Here is a 20,496-nt window from a genome sequence, read left to right as displayed (position 1 = left end):
AAAAGTTGCCGCAGGAAGAAGAACCACTAAACAGAACAACTGGCCATGGAAGCTTGCGTTTGGATTCTGCCCTTGGTAGCTGGAGTGTGGCTGTGCGAGTTACCATGGTAATTAATTAGAGAAGTTCCTTTGGAGTAGCTGGCTCAGTGGAGCCTTCTTTCTTGTCCTGTTTAAACAGAGCCGCAGGCCTGCCTGGGTTTTACCTTCTGGAGAAAGCCAGAGACGGGTCTTTGCGGAAAGTGAATGAGCTTTTGCCCAAGGAAGGCTGGCAGGCCATTAGGGCTGGAGCGTTGAGCGGGCTGTGGTAGCTGGTTTCCCGCAGAGCTGGCACGGGCTGCAGCCCCACCCTGCAGCACTGCTCCCCTGATTGACCTGCCTGCCTGTTCCTCACACGCCCCTTCTGTGGAACTTGGGACCCTTTCGGGACAAACCAGGGGAAGCCCATGCTCATGGTCTTGCATCACAAATCTGAACAAGCAACCAGGAGTTTCCAGTCATGTGAGGAAAACCAAGAGCGGGAATGAGAACCAGAAACTTGGAAGTTTCTCCTTTGAGTGGCAGTAGTTTACTAGTGATGAAAGCCCCCATTTCTGTTCCTTTGCTTCTTTCTTTTTCTGCTTTCCTGTATTACTTTTTGTTGGAGTGATTTTTAAATTTTTTTATTTTTTACTAGTTGCCTATAAACTTTGTAGCAAATATAGCTAAAATTTTCTTACATCTGAGGTTACCATTTTCTCAGTCCTCCCCTCTCTCCTGCATAAGTCAAGCTCCTTCGGAATTAGCTACCCTTGATAACCTTTCCTTCCAGTTATTTTTTGACTAAAGCCTGGCAGATTTAGAAGCAAAAGTAAGTGTATGATTCCTAAATATATAAAGGAGGAATTGGGAGGTGGAGGAGAGGTGGAAGGAAAGGAAAATGCTGGTTTCCTTTTGTTTCATAGCAGATAATTTATTAAAGAGTAAACCTAGCGAGAGATTGAAGTGTAGAACCGTTAGAAGCCCTGAAACAATATTATATCCAACAATACATGATGAAAGCTAGGAGGTGACCTGGGGAAGGAGACTTGGGGGGTAGTGTGTGTGCCAGTTTCTCATCTTGCATAGCACAGATTTAAAAGCTGTTGACTGAGGCTTATAGTATTTAAAGGTATGATAATAATGACCCAAACCAAGCTGTTAGCAGTGGTTGCCTCCAGGGAAAGGCACCTAAAGGAAGGGAGTGCTAAATACTTTTACTGTTTGCATTATTTTTAGATTATGGATATTCGATATTAAAGTTTTATACAGAGGCATACAAAAGGATTTGATGCTTTCTCTAGTATTTCCAACAGCTGTACGTAAGGAGGTAACTTCAGACTTTTGAATAGATTAAAGATTGACATATTTTTCTTCTGCCTACACAGTATCTTTCAAAACAAAGTACACTTAAAGTACTTTGACTGTCTTCTGGAATTTTCCATTGTCACTCAGTTTGGTAAAATGGTCACTTAGATATATTTAAGTGACTGATGCTTCTAATAGTGTTTTCAAGATTTATCAGTGTTGTAGCATGGATAAGCACTTCATTCCTTTTTATGGATGAATGTTACTCCACATTTTGCTTATCCATTCATCTCTTGATAGAAATTTGGACTTGTTTCCACCTTTTGGCTCTGATGAATAATGCTGCTATGAACATTGACATACAAGTATCTGATGGACTTCCTGTTCTTAAGTCTTTTGGATATATTCCTAGGAGTGAAATTGTTGAGCTATATGGTAACTCCATGTTTAACTTTTTGAGGAACCACTAAATTTCTTCGCGTCCTTACCAGCACTTGTTATCCTTACCCCCCTTTTTTTTGATTCAAGCCATCCTGATGGTTGTGAAGTGTTACCTTGCAATTTTGATCTGTATTTCCCTAATGAGTAAAGATACTGATTATTTTTTCATGTAATTTTCCATATGTATATCTTCTTTGGAGTAATGTCTATTCAAGTCATTTTTCCCAGTTTTTTTTTTTTTTTTAATTGGATTGTCTTTTTGTTCTTGAGTTGTAGAAGTTCTTTATATATTCTGGATGTTCATCCAGAATATTGGTCCTGGTCAATAATCCTTTTAATATGCTTCTGAATTTGGTTTGCTAGTATTTTGTTGGGAATTTTTGCATCTATAGTCATAGGAACATCAGTCAACAGCAGGGGTATCCAAACTTTTTTCAACGTTTTTTACCAAGGGCCGTATGCAGTAAAATACACAAGCAGCCGGGCCACTCACTCGAGGTGAAGTACGGATTGCATCACCTGGTTTATTTAAGTAAACTAAATATATTTTTGGAATTTGCTGCGGGCGAATTGAAAACGGATTGTGGGCTGCAGTTGGCCCTCGGGCCACAGTTTGGACACCCCTGGTCTACAGGTTTCTTATGGAGATGTCATAATCTGGCTTCAGTGTCAGGCTAACGCTGGCCTCATAAAATGGGTTAAGAAGTGTTCAATCCTCTCCAGTTTTTTGGAAGAGTTTGAGACAGATTGGTGTTAATTCTTTAAATGTTTGATAGAATTCACCAGTGAAGTCATCTGGTCCTAGGCTTTTTCTTTGGTGGGAGGTTTTCAATTATTAATTTAATCTCCTTACTTATTTCACGTCTACAGATTTTCTTTTTCTTCGTGAGTCAGTTTGTGGTTTGTGTTTATAAGAATTTGTCCATTTTATGTAGATTTCCAGCTTGTTGACATATAGTTGTTTATAGTATTCTCTTATAATCCTTTTTACTTCTGTAAAGTTGGTAGTAATGTCACCTCCTTTTCTGATTTTATTTGAATCTTTTTTCTCTCTCTTGTTTTTCATTAATCTAGCTAAAGAGTTGTCAAATTTGTTGTCTTTCCAAAGAAACATTTTGGGTTTTTTTTTTTAATTTCCTCTATTTCCCTAACCTCTGTTACATTTACCTCCACTTGAATCTTTATTATTTTGTTTTTTCTGCTAGCTTTGGATTAGATTGTTCTTTTTCTGATTCCTTAAGGTGTACAGTTAGATTATTGATTTGAGATCTTCATTTTTAATGTAGGTGTCTGCAGTTATAAAGTTCCCTCTGACCATCGCCTTCACTGTGTCCCATATATTTTGATATGTTACGGTTTTGTTTGCATGTATCTTAAGGTACTGTATTTTCTAATTTTCCTTGTAGTTTTATTGGTTGTTAATGTTTTCCAGTTTTCCTTTTTTTAAAAAAAATTAGTTTGTAGTTTCATTACAGTGTGATCACAAAAGATAGCTTGTTTCATCCTTTTAACATTCATTCAGACTTGTTTTGTGGTCTAACGTGATCTACCCCGGAGAATGTTCCACTTGCATTTGGGAAGAATATGTATTCTGTTGTTGGGAAGAGTGTTCTGTTGGTCTGTTACATCTGTCTGGTTTACAGTGTTGTTCAGACCTCTCTTTCCTTTTTGAGCTTCTGTCTGGTTGATTTGCCCATTATTGAAAGTGGAGATTGTAGTTCCCAACTGTCGTAGAAGTGTCCCTTTGTCTCTTCAGTTTTGTCAGTTTTTGATTGATACATTTTGAGGTTCTGTTGGTTGGTGCATGTATGTTTATAATTGTTGTGTCATCTTGATGGAGTAAACCTTTTATTAGTATAAGATATTCTTCTTTGTCTCATAACTTATTGAGGTATTATTGACATATGACATATGCAAGTTTAGGGTATACAATGTCATGATTTAATACACGTATCCGTTGCAAAATGATTTCCACCATAAGGTTGTTAATACCTCCATCTCCTCACAATATTACGTGTGTGTGTTAACATTTAAAATCTACTCTCAACAACTTTCAAGTATGTAATACTGTATTGGTACAACTTTTTTGACTTAATAATATATCTTGTCTGATAGTATAGCTCCTTACTCTCCAGCTCTCTTTTAGTCACTCTTTGCTTGGAATATCTTTTTACATCCTTTTACTTTAAACCTCTTTGTGCCTCTCTATCGAAAATGAATCTATTGTAGACATTATGTAGTTGGGTCATGTTTTTTTACCCATTCTGCCAATCTCTACCTTTTAATTGGAGCGCTGAATCCATTTACTTTCAAGTAATTTCTAAGGAAAGACTTCTGTATCTAGCTGTTTTCTGTGTGTCTTATATATTTTTTGTTTCTTAATTCCTCCATTAGTACCGTTTTTGTATTTACTTGATTTTTTGTAATGTACCACTTTGATTGTCCTTTTTCCTTTTCTGTATATTTTTTAGTTTTCTTAGTGGTTTTCTTGGGGATTACAATTACCATCTTAAATTATAACCTATTTTGAATTAATTACCAACTCAGTTCTAGTAGTATACAAACACACTGCTCCTATACATCTGAATCCTTGCACTTTGTATATTGTCACTGATTATATACAGAGGGTGCCAAAAAATATATATATACACATTTTAGGAAAGGAAAACTATTAAAATTGTAATACTCAATATACAGCGATAACAAAAGATTAATACAAGTCACGTTTGACTTCTGCAATTACAAGAGGTGCCAAAGTGGTTCCCATCAGCGTCCAGACACTTCTGATTATGGAGAACTACTGCTTGAGCAACGTTGACCACAGTGTCCGCATGTATACATTTTTTGGCACCCCTGATATATACATTGTGTACCCATTAACACAGATTTATAATTATTGTTTAATGTGTTTTCCTCTTAAATCATATATGAAGAAAGGGGTGTTATAAAGCAGAAGTACAGTTATAAGATAAATAAGTACCAGGGATGCAATGAGAAGATGGATGTTAGGTGAACCTACTATGGTCATCATTTCACAATGTATGTAAATAAGGTCTTGCTGTACACCTTAAACTTATACAGTGATACTAGCAATTATTTCTGAAGAAAATGGGGGAAAAAATCCCCAAAAGTACAACCATACTGGCTGTTATATTTACCTGTGTTATTTCTTTACGTGGCTTTTAGTTACTGCCCAGTGTCTTTTCATTTTAGCTGGAAATACTCCCTTTAGTATTTCTTGTAGGGCAGATACAGTAATGAATCCCTTTAGGTTTAGCTTAGAATATCTTAATTTCTCTTTCACTCCTGAAGGATAGTTTTGCCATTTATAGAATTGGCTGACAATTTTTTTCTCCCAGCACTTTAAATATGTCATCCTTTGCCTTCTGGCATCTGTGGTTTCTGATGAAAAATCAGCCCTTAATCTTTCTGCAGATGCCTTACATGTGATGAGTTGCTTCTTTTAAGATTTCAATTCTCTCTTTGTCTTTGACAATATGACTGTAATGTGTGGATCACATTTAGGTTTTCCTGTTTGGTTGTTATTGAACTTCTTGAATGTGTAGGTTCAGGTCTTTCATCAAATTTGGGAAGCATTTTGTCTCAAGTTATACAAATAGTTACTAGCATGGCCAGGACTAGACGCAAGTCTGAGCTTTGCTAGGTCAGTGCTGTTTTTTAGTACACTGTGGTCTGTTTACAGCTTTAAACATTTCATGTTGGCCGAAAGGTGTGCAAACTTCCAGTTATAAAAATAGTAGGCCCAGGTGATATAATGTACAGCATACTGACAATAGTTAATCATACTGTACTGTATGGTTGGAAGTTGCTAAGAGAGTATATCTTAGAAGTTCTCATCTCAAGGAAAAAATGTGTAACTGTGTGGTAATGAATATTAACCAGATTTATTGTGGTGATCATTTTGCAATATACATATATCAAATCTTCATGTTGTACAGCTGAAACTAATGTAACGTTATACATGTATGTGAATTATATCTCAATAAAATTAGAAACCCACAACGTTTCCTATTTTTAATAAAACTTCAGTTTCAATTAGTAGCATTATACTGTCAGGAATATTGGCTAAAAGATATTACCCAATATTAACCTTGTTACTTAATCACAACCATTGTGTTTCTCTGTATCCTCCCTGATTTTATTTATTTTATCAAGGCTTTTCTATTTTTAGAGCAGTTTTAAGTTCACATCAAAATTGAGAGAAGGCACAGCCTCCCCCATTATCAACATCCCGAACCAGGGTGGTACATTTACGACAGTTGACGAACCTACATTAACATCATAATTATCAAAAAGTGCGTACGGACATTTGTCATTCCCCATAGATAGATGATGAGGTTGTATTTTGGATAATAGCACCTTGCCTTCTTTTTTTGTGGGGAAGAGGTTATACTCATTTGAAAACAAAAAACAAAAACAATTTCTGTTTGAATTTTTACAGTAGGTGGTAAACATCTGGGCTTAATGATAGTTTTTAACAGAGGTGAGGAAATTTTGTGACAAGATGACTTGAGCTGGCAGGGAAGGAGAGTGGGGCTTGCAGCATTCCCACCAAGACCATTTTTGTCATTGGGCCTTGATGTTGCTGTAATAATTGAATTTGATGTTGTTATAAACAGTTAATTGATAGTCAAATTCAGAAATAAGTGGTCTAAACAAGTGATTGTGTCACAATTTTATATGAAGCCTAAAAGTAACACACACACACCCTGGATGGCTGGAAGATACTAGAGGAAGTAGTAATCTTGTTTTGGGAGAACTAACCACTGACTCAGTAGGTCCCTGTAAGTTGTCCGTACTTACTTTCACGCGTGACCCATCAGGGAGTTGAGGACGTGTGGTTTCACAAAGGCCTGGGCTCCCCAGGTTCAGGAAACAACCTGTCCGGACAGGAGTGGTGGGCTTTGCTCACTGATGTGCTGGTAACCACGTGCCTTTGTCCTTGATGAGACAGTGTGTGTGCTGTTGTGTGGATATGTGTGTATCATGGAGTTGTGTGTTAATCTCTGTTTTGATTTTCTTTAACATTATGGTTTTGAGAAGTATTGTGTTTTTGTTACGTGTTCATCTCAGTTTTGCTGTGTGTTGTTTTTTTGTTTGTTTTTTTAAATTTTATTGGGGAAGGGGAACAGGACTTTATTGGAGAACAGTGTGTACTTCCAGGATTTTTTCCAAGTCAAGTTGTTGTCCCATCTGTGTTAGTTGTGGAGGGCGCAGCTCAGCTCCAGGTCCAGTTGCCGTTGTTAGTTGCAGGGGTCGCAGCCCACCATCCCTTGTGGGAGTTGAACCGGCAACCATGTGGTTGAGAGCCCACTGGCCCATGTGGGAATTAAACCGGCAGCCTTTGGCGTAAGGAGCATGGAGCTCCAACCGCCTGAGCCACTGGCCGGCCCAGTTTTGCTGTTTTTTAAATTTAACATTATGGTTTTGAGAAGTATCGTGTTTTTGTTTGTAAATGTAGTTTATTCTGACTCTACTACATAATATGCTATCATATTTTATAGACCATCTAGATTGCTGTCTGCTGTGCAATCATCAGTGATGCTTTAGTAAACATTCTTGTCACCTTCAGTTCTGTGTGAGACCTGCTCAGGTGTACACACCTCTGAAGAATTGTTAGACCCCTGAAAAATGCATATTTAATTTCACAAAATTTCAGCTCTCTGATCTCAGTCAGTTGACTGCTGTCAGTTTACACTCCTGGTAGAATACATGATACTACGGGGGTTCATTATTTAGAAAAAAGGAACAAATGAGGAATATAATTCCTTAATCCAGTTGTTGGTTCCATGACAAAGTTTCTGCAAACTAGTTTTTAGTCATATTATTGAAAGCCTTTATTCTTCACTATCCTCCTTTATTTTCTTTCAATAATGTCAGGTAGTTATAGGGAACATAGTTTTTTAAAGGCTGTCTCCATAATGCCTAAATGATTGTGAGAATGTTATGAAATACTCTACTGAGATTTGTGTTTTCCATTTTTCAGGGCGCCAATGCCTCGGCATTAGAGAAAGAGATTGGTCCAGAACAGTTTCCAGTCAATGAGCACTATTTTGGATTAGTCAACGTAAGTATCCATTGGTACTTAGCCTGCACGCTTACGGCAGGAAGTAGTTTTACAAAGGATGAATGCATTTCATACTTTATTAAAGAAAACTTGTTCGTTTGTATGCGTATACTTAATGCCAAGAAACTTGATTTGGAATTTTAAAATTATCTTTAATGAAAGCAACAAAGTTGCTTGATGTCTTCATAGTCTCAGAGTAGAATAGTTTCTAACTGGTCAGCCTGATTTTTCCTATTTTGTGTCAAAATTTTTCTCATAACCAAAATTTCATGTGGCTTAGACCAAGTGATCTCTTGATTCTTTGAGAATTATTTAAATATCTACATATCAGTGGTTCAATTATACAGACATTAATATAGTTTTGTAAATGCATCCATGTATCTATAGGGTCTTGGGCAACGTGCTTCTGGCATTTTTCTAGTAATGTAGCTACAAAGGTATGCGGTATGGGAAAACATGCATCCCAGTCCTTGCACAGGTACTTCTAGTAATTATGCATTATTAAAACTTGGGAAGAACCTTCTTTAGAATTTTTAACTCTTTTCTGAATCATCAGAAAACACCACAAATCTGTGTTATGTAGTTGTTGTGGTAGTTTATGCTGTTTTATTATACTGCTGGGTGGATCCATGGTGAGTGCTAATATATATACAGAGGTGCCAAAAAATGTATACACATTTTAAGAAAGCAAAAAACTGTCTTAAAATTGTAATACTCAATGTATACTGATAACAAAAGATAAATGCAAGTCACATTTGACTTCTACAATGACAAGAGGTACTCAAAGTGGTTCCCATCAGCATCCAGACACTTCTGATTACGGTGAACTTCTGCTTGAGCAACGTTGACCAAAGTGTCCATTTGTATACATTTTTTTGGCTCCCCCCCACCCCCACCCCAGGGGTATGTGTGTATGTATGATAATACAGGTAACAAAGTAAATTAAATCGAACAAATTGGTATGTCACTAAATACTAGTATGCAATTATGATGTATGAGATAGATTTCTTGTGTGATTTGTGGAAAGCAGTTGGTGACATGTGTTTCACCTGCTTTGGGAATCATCTCCGTAAGTGTAAAGCTTATAACAAAAAACCAGAAGTCCCCAGCCCCCTGCTCCTCCCCAGAGGAAGCTGCTTATTACTCCTACTGCTATTTCTGGAATTTATGCTTAGATTCTAAATAAAGGTCTTATCCTGCTATTTTTAAAATCCTATTTTAAAAAATCTATTGACTTCCTGTATGGTAGATAAGAAATTTAGCTCTCTACTTCTGTCACCATCCTTGCCCGTTGTCACTGTTGTCACTTTTTCCCAAGCTCCCAACATGCAATTAACCATTGCTTTATTTTTCCATGTCCTTAATTTCCATTTATTCTTCCAAAAGTCTTTATCGGAACTAAAAATAAACAAAAAGAACTTCTCAGTATGGGTTTCCACTGAGTCCTCCCCTTCAGGTAAACTCAGCCCGGTGAGGGCCCCCTGGAGCCGTCTGCCCTGCTGCTGGCCTTTGCCAGCCTTTCCTTTCCTTTCCCATCACCTTGTCACCTGGACGTTGCGTTCTTGGCTCGCCTTTTCTAGATCCTAGCTTCTTTCCTGGTTTTCTCCCTTGCTTTGTGGAACACATTCTGTCGTAGCTCTTTAGGAAGCATGCATGGGAGATAAACTTGGAGATCTTGAGTATTTTAAAAGGTTTGGTTGTTGTAATAGCTACATCCATCTCCTAGGTTATAACCTTCCTTCAGGATATTTAAGGGATTATTCTGTTGTAGCTTCTGTTGATGCTGTGAAGAGGGCTGATGCCATTCTGATTCTTGACCGCTTCTGTATGTGGCTTTTCTTTCATTTGAAAACAAATGAGGGGGTGGCTTTTAGGATGTTCTCTATCCACTGTCCACAGCGTTCTGTAGTTTCGTGTGTCTGATCTCCTCCCCCTTCACGGTGTCGGGTATTTCTGCACCTGTGCAGACTGCTGACTCATTTTCCTCAGTTCTAGAACATTCCATCAGTTTTGATACTGTTATTTGGATAATTCCTTTGCTATCAGTGTAATTCCTCTGTTCTGCCTTTTTTGATACACTGTTAGTTGCATATTGAAACTCTTAGACTGACTATATTTCTTTTTTTCTCCCATTTTTGATCATTTTTTATTCTACATTTTAGACTATTTCTTTTACTTTTTTTTGTCTAGTTCATTACACTTTTTATTTCTTAGAATGTTACTTTCATTTTTTGATCTTGTTTCATGGAGGCAATACTTTCTATTTTTCTCAGGATGGTATTTATAGTATTTGTTGTTGAGGTTTTCTTATGCTTACCAGGTTGTTTCTAAGACCTGAATTCATCGCCCACCCTCTCCCGTTTTAAACTCTGTTTTTCCTATTAAAAGCTTTCCTTAAATTTCATTAATATACAAAAGTGAAATTCCAAAAAGCTGTTTGGGGCTTTGTGTATCATGGGTGGAGCTTGTCTACCCTGGGTCTCACTGATGAGTGACCCCTGTCAAGCAGGCTTTTAAAAAACTAGCTCCCTGTCCTGCCTTCTGCTTCCCACCCCTACCCCATCAGTGGCTAGAGCCTTTTCTCTCAGGCCATTTATTTTCCGCTGGAGGACGCCAGTCTCTGCCCAGGAGTGGCTCAGTTCAGGCCTTTATTTAAAACGGTCTTCTGTTCAGTGCCTCACTGATATCCGTCAAGGTTCTCGAACCCCGAGTCTCCTGGCCTAGTTCTTTGGAGCCTAAACCTGCAGTTGAAAGAAAGGTTATGTACCTGGCAGTCAAAATGGCCCTTTTAACGGACTTATAACCAGACTTGTGTTTTTAGACACACACCCCCCCCCTCCAAAAAAATAAAAATAAAAATCCCTGAGCCTGGAAGTTTGAATCAGTTTGTTTTTCATTTCTCTGTCCCTTACAGGCACTTGGGCTCCGACTTTTTCTCCATCCGCCTTCTCTCTTCTATAAATTTGCTGACATCTCTACTCTATGGTTGTCTTCTTGGGCCTTTTGAGTTTTTCCCTAATCTATTTTATTGTCATTTTATTAGGGTTTCATGGGGAGTAGAGTTAAAGGAAAATATTTAATTTCCCTTGTTTCACGAGAATTCTGGCCTCCGCTTCTAGTACCCAAATCCTGCTTACCTACTGAGTTGTCTAGTAACCAAAAGCCTCAGTATTTAAATCCGGGGATGGCAAAACCCCAGTTTCTTCAATCTCATTCCTACTTTCCTGTGACTATCACCCTTACTTGGTTCAGACTCCAATGCTTGTGTGTGTCTTGAATTGTAATGAAGTTGTCACATTGACAGTGTCCTAGAACAACCCATTTGCTTTAGAACACTAGTATTTTATATATTGTAAGTTGTTTTACCTTTAGCCTTCACCAGTGTATGTATTTCAACCTCTCCACCTTGTGTCTAACTTTTTTTTGCAGATAGCCTCTGAGCAAGTGAAACAATATTCTAGATAAAAATCACAAAATTAATTCTGAAGCTCTATAATACTATTTCTTCTGTTAGGTTGTTTTTAATTTAATATATCAGTATCAAAATTCCAGTTTTGATTGTGTAAAAAGGGGTCTCTAAGAGGGTGTCATTTTTATCACTCCCTGTGGATCAGTCTGAATTCAAAAGGTGCTTTTTCCTAAAGCTGAGTAACTGCGGTTCAATGAAATTGAGAGAAGCAGAGGGGAATGAAGTTAGTAAGAGACCATCAGAGAAGTTTTGTCTTACTCCCTCTAGAGATTCATTCATGAGGAGAAATACAGTTCCTGATCTCTGTGCCTGGTGACGCTGATGAAGAATTGAACTCTCTAGGTCGCTAGGGCTCCAAATATGAAAGATGGATGAGCACCTTGAATTAGACTCAGAAATAAATTGGTGGTCAGAGTAGACGCAGCAGAGCTAGTACAGGGATAACTTTTCCAGGCTCTTTGGCACTTGTATAAGTCCTGTTTTTCAGGCCTGAAATTATCATCACTTCTGTTTCTCTCTTGTTCCCCTGCCCCCTTTTTTATTTGTAGAGTTATCACATTATAGGAGTCCCTTAAAAATTAAGGTTAGGGTTTTGGGGGGTAGGGAAGGGTGGCTTAGTTAATTCAGAGTTCAGCATTTCAACTTTGTTTTTTCCTGCCCCTCAATTTGTCTGCCAAGTAGTTAGTGTTGCAAACAACAGTGGAATGTAGTTGCTTTCAGAAACTTTGTAGTTACTCTTTTCTAACAGTTGGATTTTGTTAAAAAGAGCCACACATAGAATTTCAGCAGTCTGTTCTCAGTTAAATGTGTATTTACAGGTTTGTTTTAATTGCTTTTACAAAAAGCATATACTGAAAAGAGTTCCTGTTTGATATGCCTGACTGGAGCCGTTTTTGCGGCCAGTGAATAGTAGAATCACCCATTAGGACGTACTTGCCTTTGGGAAATAGTATACATGTATTTGGGCAGTTAGAAAACTAGACTTTTTTTTTTTTTAATGGAGAGCAGAAAAATAACCATAGTTTAACCTAGCAGAAAATTGAACAGTGTGGTTACTTTAGCATAGTTCATGCCAACCTGTTTTTCCATTATTTTTAGTTACACATACTTTTATTTTGGAGAACTGTTTTTACAAATGATAGCTTTTATGTCTGTTTACTCTTAATGATAATTCTGATGTCTGTCACTATAATTTATTTGCGTGATTCATAGAATTGGGGTTTTCTATTGCTTTATCTCCTGTGGATACATTAATATTCCTGACTATTAGAAGTCAGAGAGGAGAAATACTGGTGTGGCTTAGAGGTCAGAAACCATCCTGAGAAGGCAGAGCAGCCCTCGGAAGCTTTCTCTTGCTGTAAAATATCCCACTTATGTGTCAGCTCTTTATATAGCCAGCTAAATTCTTTGAAAACAAATTGTTTTACTCTGATAAACCAGATTGGCTTTTCTCCCTTTATATCTTATGGCTGATGAGTACTTGTTTTGGTAAAGTTGATAGCAGTAGAGAGTGATTTAAACTAGTAGTGTCTCTTTCCCACTTTTTGTGCAATTGATTCATTTTTTATTTTATTTTTTTAATATTTTTAAAATTTTACTGGTGCACAGTGTGTTTCTCCACGGCCCATCAGCTCCAAGTCGTTGTCCTTCAATCTAGTTGTGGAGGGTGCCGCTCACCCGTCCATGTGGGAATCCAACCGGCAACCCTGTTGTTCAGACTTCGCGCTCTAACCAACTGAGCCATCCAGCCAACTGAGCCATCCAGCCGCCCCTGATACATTTTTAATAGCCTGTTTTCATTGTTTTGTACGGTTCTATATTAATTTTCTAATACAGTAGGCCCTAACACACAAGTAGGTTGGGCTCAATAAATCTATTTGTGATGCTACCGTGGAATGTGCTTTTCCCCAGAATCTTTGTTATAAATTTATAAGTATGTTCCTAGACCATCTTATAAAAGGCTAATTGCTAGTAGTCATTAGGTGGAATTCTGGGTCCAAGGAACAGGGGCCATTATGGAGGAGAGAGAGAAATAAAATGAAACTTTCTTTCCATCTGTGGGTTATAAAGTTGATAAAGCAGATGTCTCTTTGTTCTGTTTTCTTTTACATCCGTTTCGTTCTCCTTTAGTTTTTGTCCACCTCTTGGCCATAGGCTGCTTGAGGTTTACGTGGAACGTCCATTTCAAACCTGACAAAAAACTGTGGGACTCTGGCTAGATTGGTCAACTGCCCACGCCTGCTAAGTGCCCACCTATGGAAGGACTTGTGATTGAGAACCCTACAGAAATCGCACAGAGCAGTCAGTCCTAGAAGGAAGGGTACTAAGAACGTGTGGGGTACGGAGCAGCTGTTCACACTTGGCTGTAGTGAGGGTGATGGGTTGGGGGAACGAGAGGTACAGTGTTTAGACAGGGCCACCTAAACGGAAACTGTAGCTGAGGGCAGAGGGCCTTTTCTTACAGGGGATGTTCGCAAGCCAGACACCATCGCCAACCTCCAGCATGAGGGACAGTGGAGCATTTAAACATTCGAAAACTTTTTTTAAAGGTAATACTCTTGACGTAATGGTGGTGAAAACCAGTAGTTTCCCAATGTAATATGTACGATGATCCATTGGGGTATGGGAAGGAAATATCAGGATTTCTAATGTTTATTTTTATCTAAAAATGAAAGGTAGATTAAGCTTTACTAATTCTTAGTAAATGGATGATACTAACAGCCATTCTCTATCCCTGTGTGAAATAGCCCTGTGTTACTTTAAGTCCCATAGTACCAAGGAGATGACAGTATCATCCTTTCTTACTCATTTATTCAGTTGCAATCTATTATAATTTAAATGTAGATTTAGCGATTATGTGATTTAATTTCAGTTCACCTAATTCTTTAGAATGGACAAATGGCTTTAAAAGGTTGTTTCAAAAATAACTATGTAGTGATGAGGTGCCAGGAATTGTTCTGAGTGCTTTGTGCAGACTGTTCATTGAATTCTTTACAAGATTCTAAGAGATAGATGCTGTCATAAGCCCCATTTTACAGATGAGGAAACCGAAGAACCGAGCGGTTCAGTAATTTCCCAAGGTCAGGTAGCAGAACCCGACTCAAATCTCTACAGTTTGGCTTCGGATCCTGTGTGCTTAGTTACCACCAGGCTGTGCTGCTCTCCAGGCAGATAGTTACTGAATGAACTCAAATAAATTTGGTAGATAAGGGTTGGAAATCTAATACCATAATTTAGAAAGTGAAGGCCATCAGGGAGACTCTTTTTCCACTGGGTCCTATCTTTATGAAGATACCTTTTTCAACTTTGATAGCCATTCAGACTGCATATACAAATAATGACACATAAGCCCAGACTACCAGTTCACTGTATTAAGATCTATAACCCACAGTTTACCAAAAAAAGCATGCTCAAGTCTCATTGAAATATTAGAATTTTTGGGGAAAACAAAAAAATTAGTATTTAAGACTTTTTTTTTTTTTTTTTTTTTTTGAGAAATGCCAAAAACGTTTATTAGGGATTCAGGAAGAATTTACCATGAACTAGATAAAAGTTAACTGTAAATCTTATTATAATAAATCACTAATTGATCAAATTGTTTTATTTCATACTGAGTTTACATATCTCTCAGGTTTCTGTCACCTTGGTTATTTAAGACAAATTTTAAACGTTTACTTTATCTTAGTCACATTTGTTGTATTTTTAATGTACATGATGTAATACATATAATTTTAAAATACGCATATATTAGGGATATATGCGTAAGCCTAAATGATCTTATTGATAGGGATATGATAAATATTTGTGGAGGGGACATTTTTTTAAGATACAGAGTAAAAGCCATTAGAGAAAGCAAGGATAGGTCATTGTGTTCAGTTAGCAGTTGAAAAATCAATGGTCCGGCTTCAGGAGCATGGCAGCTGTGAAAATTGGTTTCCCCTAATTTTAAACCTAGTTATACCTTTGATCTTGAGAACCAGCTGAAAAAACACAGGATAGGTTTCTATCCTAAAGAATGTCTTTTTAAGAAAATGAGCATACAAGAGTACGAAGGAAATCATCCCAGATACTTTTTTGCAGGAAAGCTATATGCTTGAAGGATATGATTTTAGGTTTTAGCAAAAAACCTAATGAAAGTTACTATTAAAAATCAATAAAAACGAAGGAAAAGTTTCAAACTTATGAATGAGATTGAAAATTAGCTTATTCTGGAGAAATAGTAATAGTTTCAACCTTCAGGGTTTCTTTAATGGGGTTAATGAACGTAAGTGAAAGAAGACTATAACAGAAGACCTCAAAGAATTGATTATGTGTTACCTGTTGCTTTATACTCGGAAGATGAGCAAGAGGCCGACTTCCAGCACTCTGTACAAAATGTAGATTCCCTCTAGTTCCTTGGCCTGTCCCATTTGCTACTTGTATTTTTTATAATTATCATAAATGTTTCTGATATACTGTGAGATGCTGCCTTTTGTTATTGTCTACCTACTGTGTGGAAGTTGTTCGAGTCCCCTGTTGCTTATTCTTTAATAAAAATGTCCAAATTGTGGAGCTCACACCTTCTCTTCAATTGACAGAGCCGTAGTTTGTTGGTCATTAGAGTCACTAGACTGGTACAAATACTAGTATTTTCAGACTAATTAATACTGAATAATTGGTAAGCTAATTTTAGTAACAGTGTAGAGTCTACTACAGGATCCCTTAGCCCCTGGATAGGCTTTATTGAAGTATATCCATAGTTGTATATTTATGGTCAATAATATTAATGCATCATTACAGTGTACTTCTTTCAGCATTTCTCTGGAAAGCCTTTAAAGCATCTTTCTTTATGAAATCAGTTCTTGGTCATACATCCTGGGCCTCCTGCCCACCCCTTTTTGTGGTATTGTTTAATTTATTCCTCTGTTTCCTGAATATCTTGTAAATTGGTAATTAGATCTAGACACTTGAGAAAAGCTTAGTGGTTTTGTTTTGTTTTTTCAGACAAGAATACTTCACAGGAAGTGCTGTGTATTTCTTGGTGCGTGACATCATGAGATATAAAAGTGTGGTGGTTCAATTTTAATGATGCTGGAATGCATTGGGGGTTCAGGGCTGAGCCCTCCACTGTAACGTTCCTTATCAACTTTTAACATCCATTGATAATTTGTGCCCAATCCAATATTTACAGCCATTTCCTCTGAATTTATTAGCTGGAGTTACTCTGTAAACAGGAACTCCTTCATCAGCTGTTTGGTGTCCCATGAAATAAGGTTCTCATAAGAAAGGCAAGATAGAACTTGCTTTCCTTTTATAATAGTTTATAACCTCCACTGGAGACTAATGAAGGTGTTTTTTTAATGTTATTATTAATTCATAGCTTTTTATGTAGCTGATGTGCTTTTTATTCATTGTAGTAATTCTTTTCGATGAAAGTTGGCTTTGTATCCCCACTAAAAGATACTCAAGGCTAACCTTGTACATTGCACATTTCCTGTCCCAGACCTCGTATAGCCTGTCTGCAAGGTGTCTAGTTCCTCTGTGGGAAAAAGGTTTTTAGAGGGCACAGTCGGTGCCTGGGAAGCTTATTTGCTGCTAGACCTTTTCTGTAGACAGAACTTGAACACACACACATACATTTACAAAAAGGCCTAAGTTTATGCTGATATTTCTTATTCTAATTTAAGTTTACAGGGCTTTTACTCTTCAGTTTGTATTATTGTCTTTTTTCCTTTACATTAAAAAAATTGATTTCTTAGGATATTAACATAATTCCTTGCTTGCTTGTCCTATACTATATCTGTACTAGTTTCAAAATAACAATACCAAAATGCTGTTTAAGATTTTTTGTTGTTGTCCTTTTTATTCTTAGACTGTATTTCAGTAGGCATGTATAGTGAGAATTCTGTGTTTCAAAGTCGCTTGAAGTAATTCTTTTGTGTTTGTAGTTTTACCACCAACTGGATTTACGTTTAGGTTTCATTTATTTCTATTTGTTTTCAATTTTAGGAATTTCTTTTTATCTTTAGTTTTTAAAAATTGGGTACAAACTTTTTATAACAACGTACATTCACAGGAATCTCACTTTCATTTCTCTCCACTCTTCCATCTTTTTCTATAAATATTTTGATTAGCTTTTCATTTATCCCCCTTAGTTTTTAAATATAAGGAAACGTATGCGTCTGTGGACATACATTTGAAATTGTCTGTTCTGAAACACTCTTCTTTGCCTCGCCTTTTAAGTTAACATACGTGTGATGTCACCCCGAGCACTACTATGAGAATTGGCCTCATTCCTTTTTTGCAGACGGAGTACTCCCCAAATCCTCGTTCATTCACTTTTGGGTGTTTTATCAGCTGACTTCGGGAGCCAGTGTCTATTAGTGGGAAGGGAAAAGGAAGGCAATAAATATTTGTCAACTATGTCTCATTTTCTCTGTAGGGCAGGACTATGATTCCCCATTATTAAAGAGGAGGAAATTGGAGTTCACTGAGGTGTGGTGACGTGCTCCAGATCACGTGGCCAGGAAGAGAAGGGTCCATAGTTTAGGTTATAACTCTGGAGCTCAAGTTCATGTCTCTTTGATGAGCAAGAATAACTGACCTAGCATTTTAGTGGTTGTTAGGCTGTCACATTGGTGATTTTTAATCTAACATTTCAGAGGATCTTGTTTTTCCTTGTTTTTTGTTTCTTTTTGGATGGCACTGAAGAACCTGGTAGATAACCTCACTTTTGTGTTTTTTTTTAAAGAATTTTTGAGTTATATTTTTAAACGTACAATATATAAAATGCTTAGTATACAACCAATACTATAATAACGAGGGGAATTTAAAAAGAAAAAAATTATCCAGCATCTGAAACCTTAACTAATCTTGCTATCAAACTGTATAGTTCTTTAAATCAGTTTTCAGAAAGGCCAAATTTATTGCATATGTTTTCCTTCAATTTTAACTTGAAACAGATTCCTAGAGCATCCATTTAATGTTAAAATAGCTAATTTGCAGTCAGAATAATTATTTCTACTCGCATGTACCATTCAATTATGACGATCATAAATTCCCTGTCTTTTCTTTCTGTTTTCTCAACTATACACATGGAAATTCTGTTTTGAAAATGTGTTGCCCTAAATTTAACCCCCAATTTTTTTTTTTTTTCTATTCTAGTTTGGGAATACCTGCTACTGCAATTCAGTTCTTCAAGCACTTTATTTTTGTCGTCCGTTTCGGGAAAAAGTTCTAGCATACAAGAGTCAACCTAGGAAGAAGGAGAACCTTCTTACATGCTTAGCAGATCTGTTCCATAGCATAGCCACTCAGAAGAAAAAGGTTGGAGTAATACCTCCCAAGAAGTTCATAACAAGATTACGGAAAGAAAATGGTAATCCTTCTGCTTTTTAATGTATTGCTTACCTATCAGGAAGGTTAAATATAGCATACTACAGTTCAGCAAGCATTGCCTGAGCGTCTTCCTTATGCCTGGTGATAGGTTCGCCATCGCCAAACCAAAGATGATGTTCCCATCGTGAAGGAAGGGCTAGTTGAGTGAGGAGGTAGTCACACAGTAATTAACATGAGCAGTGGTTGATGTTTGAAATGTGTCACACAAAATCAAATTCCATGCGAGGAAACGAGAAATCATAATTTCTTTTTTTTGCATGCTTAGCTGTTCTATCCAGAATGAAGTTTTTTTCATGATCGTTCATTTGTTGTTTTCATAATGTTTTTATGTATTTAACTCATTTGAGCCTTACAATAACCTGATGTTGAGAGCATGTTATTTTCCTATTTTAACCATGAAAGAAACAGGCTAAAAAGCCTTACCAGGAGTCACATGCCAGGGAAAAGAAAGAGCCAGAACAATAAATCAAACTTTCTGCCTTAGGGTAGGTAGTTTTAGTTTCCCCACCCCTTTTAAAAATGTTACTGATTAAAGCCTACTTCGCTTTTCTCTCTTAAAGTATTTTTAATTTTTTACAGCAAGCCCATAAGTTAGACATTATTTTATTTTTCGTGAGAGAACTGAACCTCAGCGAAATTAAGGTAACTTGTCCGGGTCCCACACTTCTCCCTGACATTGAAGCCCAGTGTTCTATGTAGTGTGGTATGCTGCCTCAAAGAATTCAACTGGGATTTAAATAGCATGTAGGATTCTAGGCATTTCCATCATTGTAGAAATAAAATTGAGTGGTATTTTTAGTTTGATTTGTTACCTATCTTTTGTGTTTCCCTGCTGAAAGCTAAACATGGTTACTTTCTTAGATTACAGATCAGTAGAGTGTCTTCTGTTTTTAAAAAGCCAAATATAACTGTTAGAATGTGGACTGAGAGAGTCCAGTCTTCGCAGGCTTTTGTCTGGATCAGGGTACAACTTGAAGAGTTTCGTCCTGGTAGAAAATTCATGCACATGATAATTGAACATGCCATCCAAAAATTTTGTTAGTATTTTAGAGAGGTTCAACATCAGAAACGTGAAACTCACACAGAGCACACATTATTTTCCCTTTCATTTAATAGTACATTTTTCTTGACCTTATTGTGTAATATATTGCATGTGCTCTGTCTTAGTTTGAGCTGCTGTAACAAAAACACTCTAGGTGGCTTAAACAAGAAAACAGTTACTTCTCACAGTTCTAGAGGCTGGGGAGTCCAGGATTAAGGTGCCGGCAGATTCAATGTCTGATGAGGGCCCTCTCTTCCTGGTTTGCAGACAACTAACTGGTCACCTTGCTGTATTGTCACATGGTAGAGAAAGAGAAGCAAGCTCTCGTGTCTCTCCTTCTAAAGGCTCTAATCTCAACTCTCAAGACCAAATGACCTCCCAGAAGCCCCATTTCCAAATAGTATCGTGCCGGGGATTAGGATTTCAGTATACGAATGGGGCGTGGCCCGTGCCTGCTCCAGTACAAGCCCTACCCATGGACAGTGACGTTTTTAAAATGTAGATGGACCCTCACTTGGGACACAGAGTTCAAGTTACTGTGTTTTGAAAGTTCTGTGTGGTTAAATACCTATATGACTTTGTATGTTTGCTTGTCAAAAACGGATAAATAACAGTGTTTATAATTTTTAATTGTTTAGTATTTTCTCTGTGTGTGTGTGTGTGTGTGTGTAGGCAGAGCAAACTGATGCATAATAGACAAATATTTTGTTGAGTGAAACTGATTAACTGAGTCCAGAATGAATGTTCCAGATCCAT

General features: G+C 37.2%; 1 protein-coding gene across 2 annotated transcripts in view; it reads left to right on the top strand.

Annotated features, from left to right (window-relative positions):
• Positions 1–20,496, top strand: part of USP12 (ubiquitin specific peptidase 12) — a 79,628-nt gene that overhangs the window by 28,708 nt on the left and 30,424 nt on the right. Inside the window, exons 2-3 of one of the 2 annotated variants that reach the window (XM_019736579.2) lie at positions 7,772–7,852; positions 18,465–18,678. In XM_019736579.2, the coding sequence (XP_019592138.1) occupies positions 7,772–7,852; positions 18,465–18,678 (295 nt within the window). The remainder of the gene's footprint in view (positions 1–7,771; positions 7,853–18,464; positions 18,679–20,496) is intronic. The other variant, XM_074330056.1, reaches the window with a different exon arrangement.

This window comes from Rhinolophus sinicus, linkage group LG04 (assembly GCF_036562045.2).
Source record: "Rhinolophus sinicus isolate RSC01 linkage group LG04, ASM3656204v1, whole genome shotgun sequence".
In the NCBI taxonomy this organism is placed as follows: domain Eukaryota; kingdom Metazoa; phylum Chordata; class Mammalia; order Chiroptera; family Rhinolophidae; genus Rhinolophus; species Rhinolophus sinicus.
Note: the sequence above shows the minus strand (reverse complement) of the source record. Positions and strands in the feature narration are given on the sequence as shown.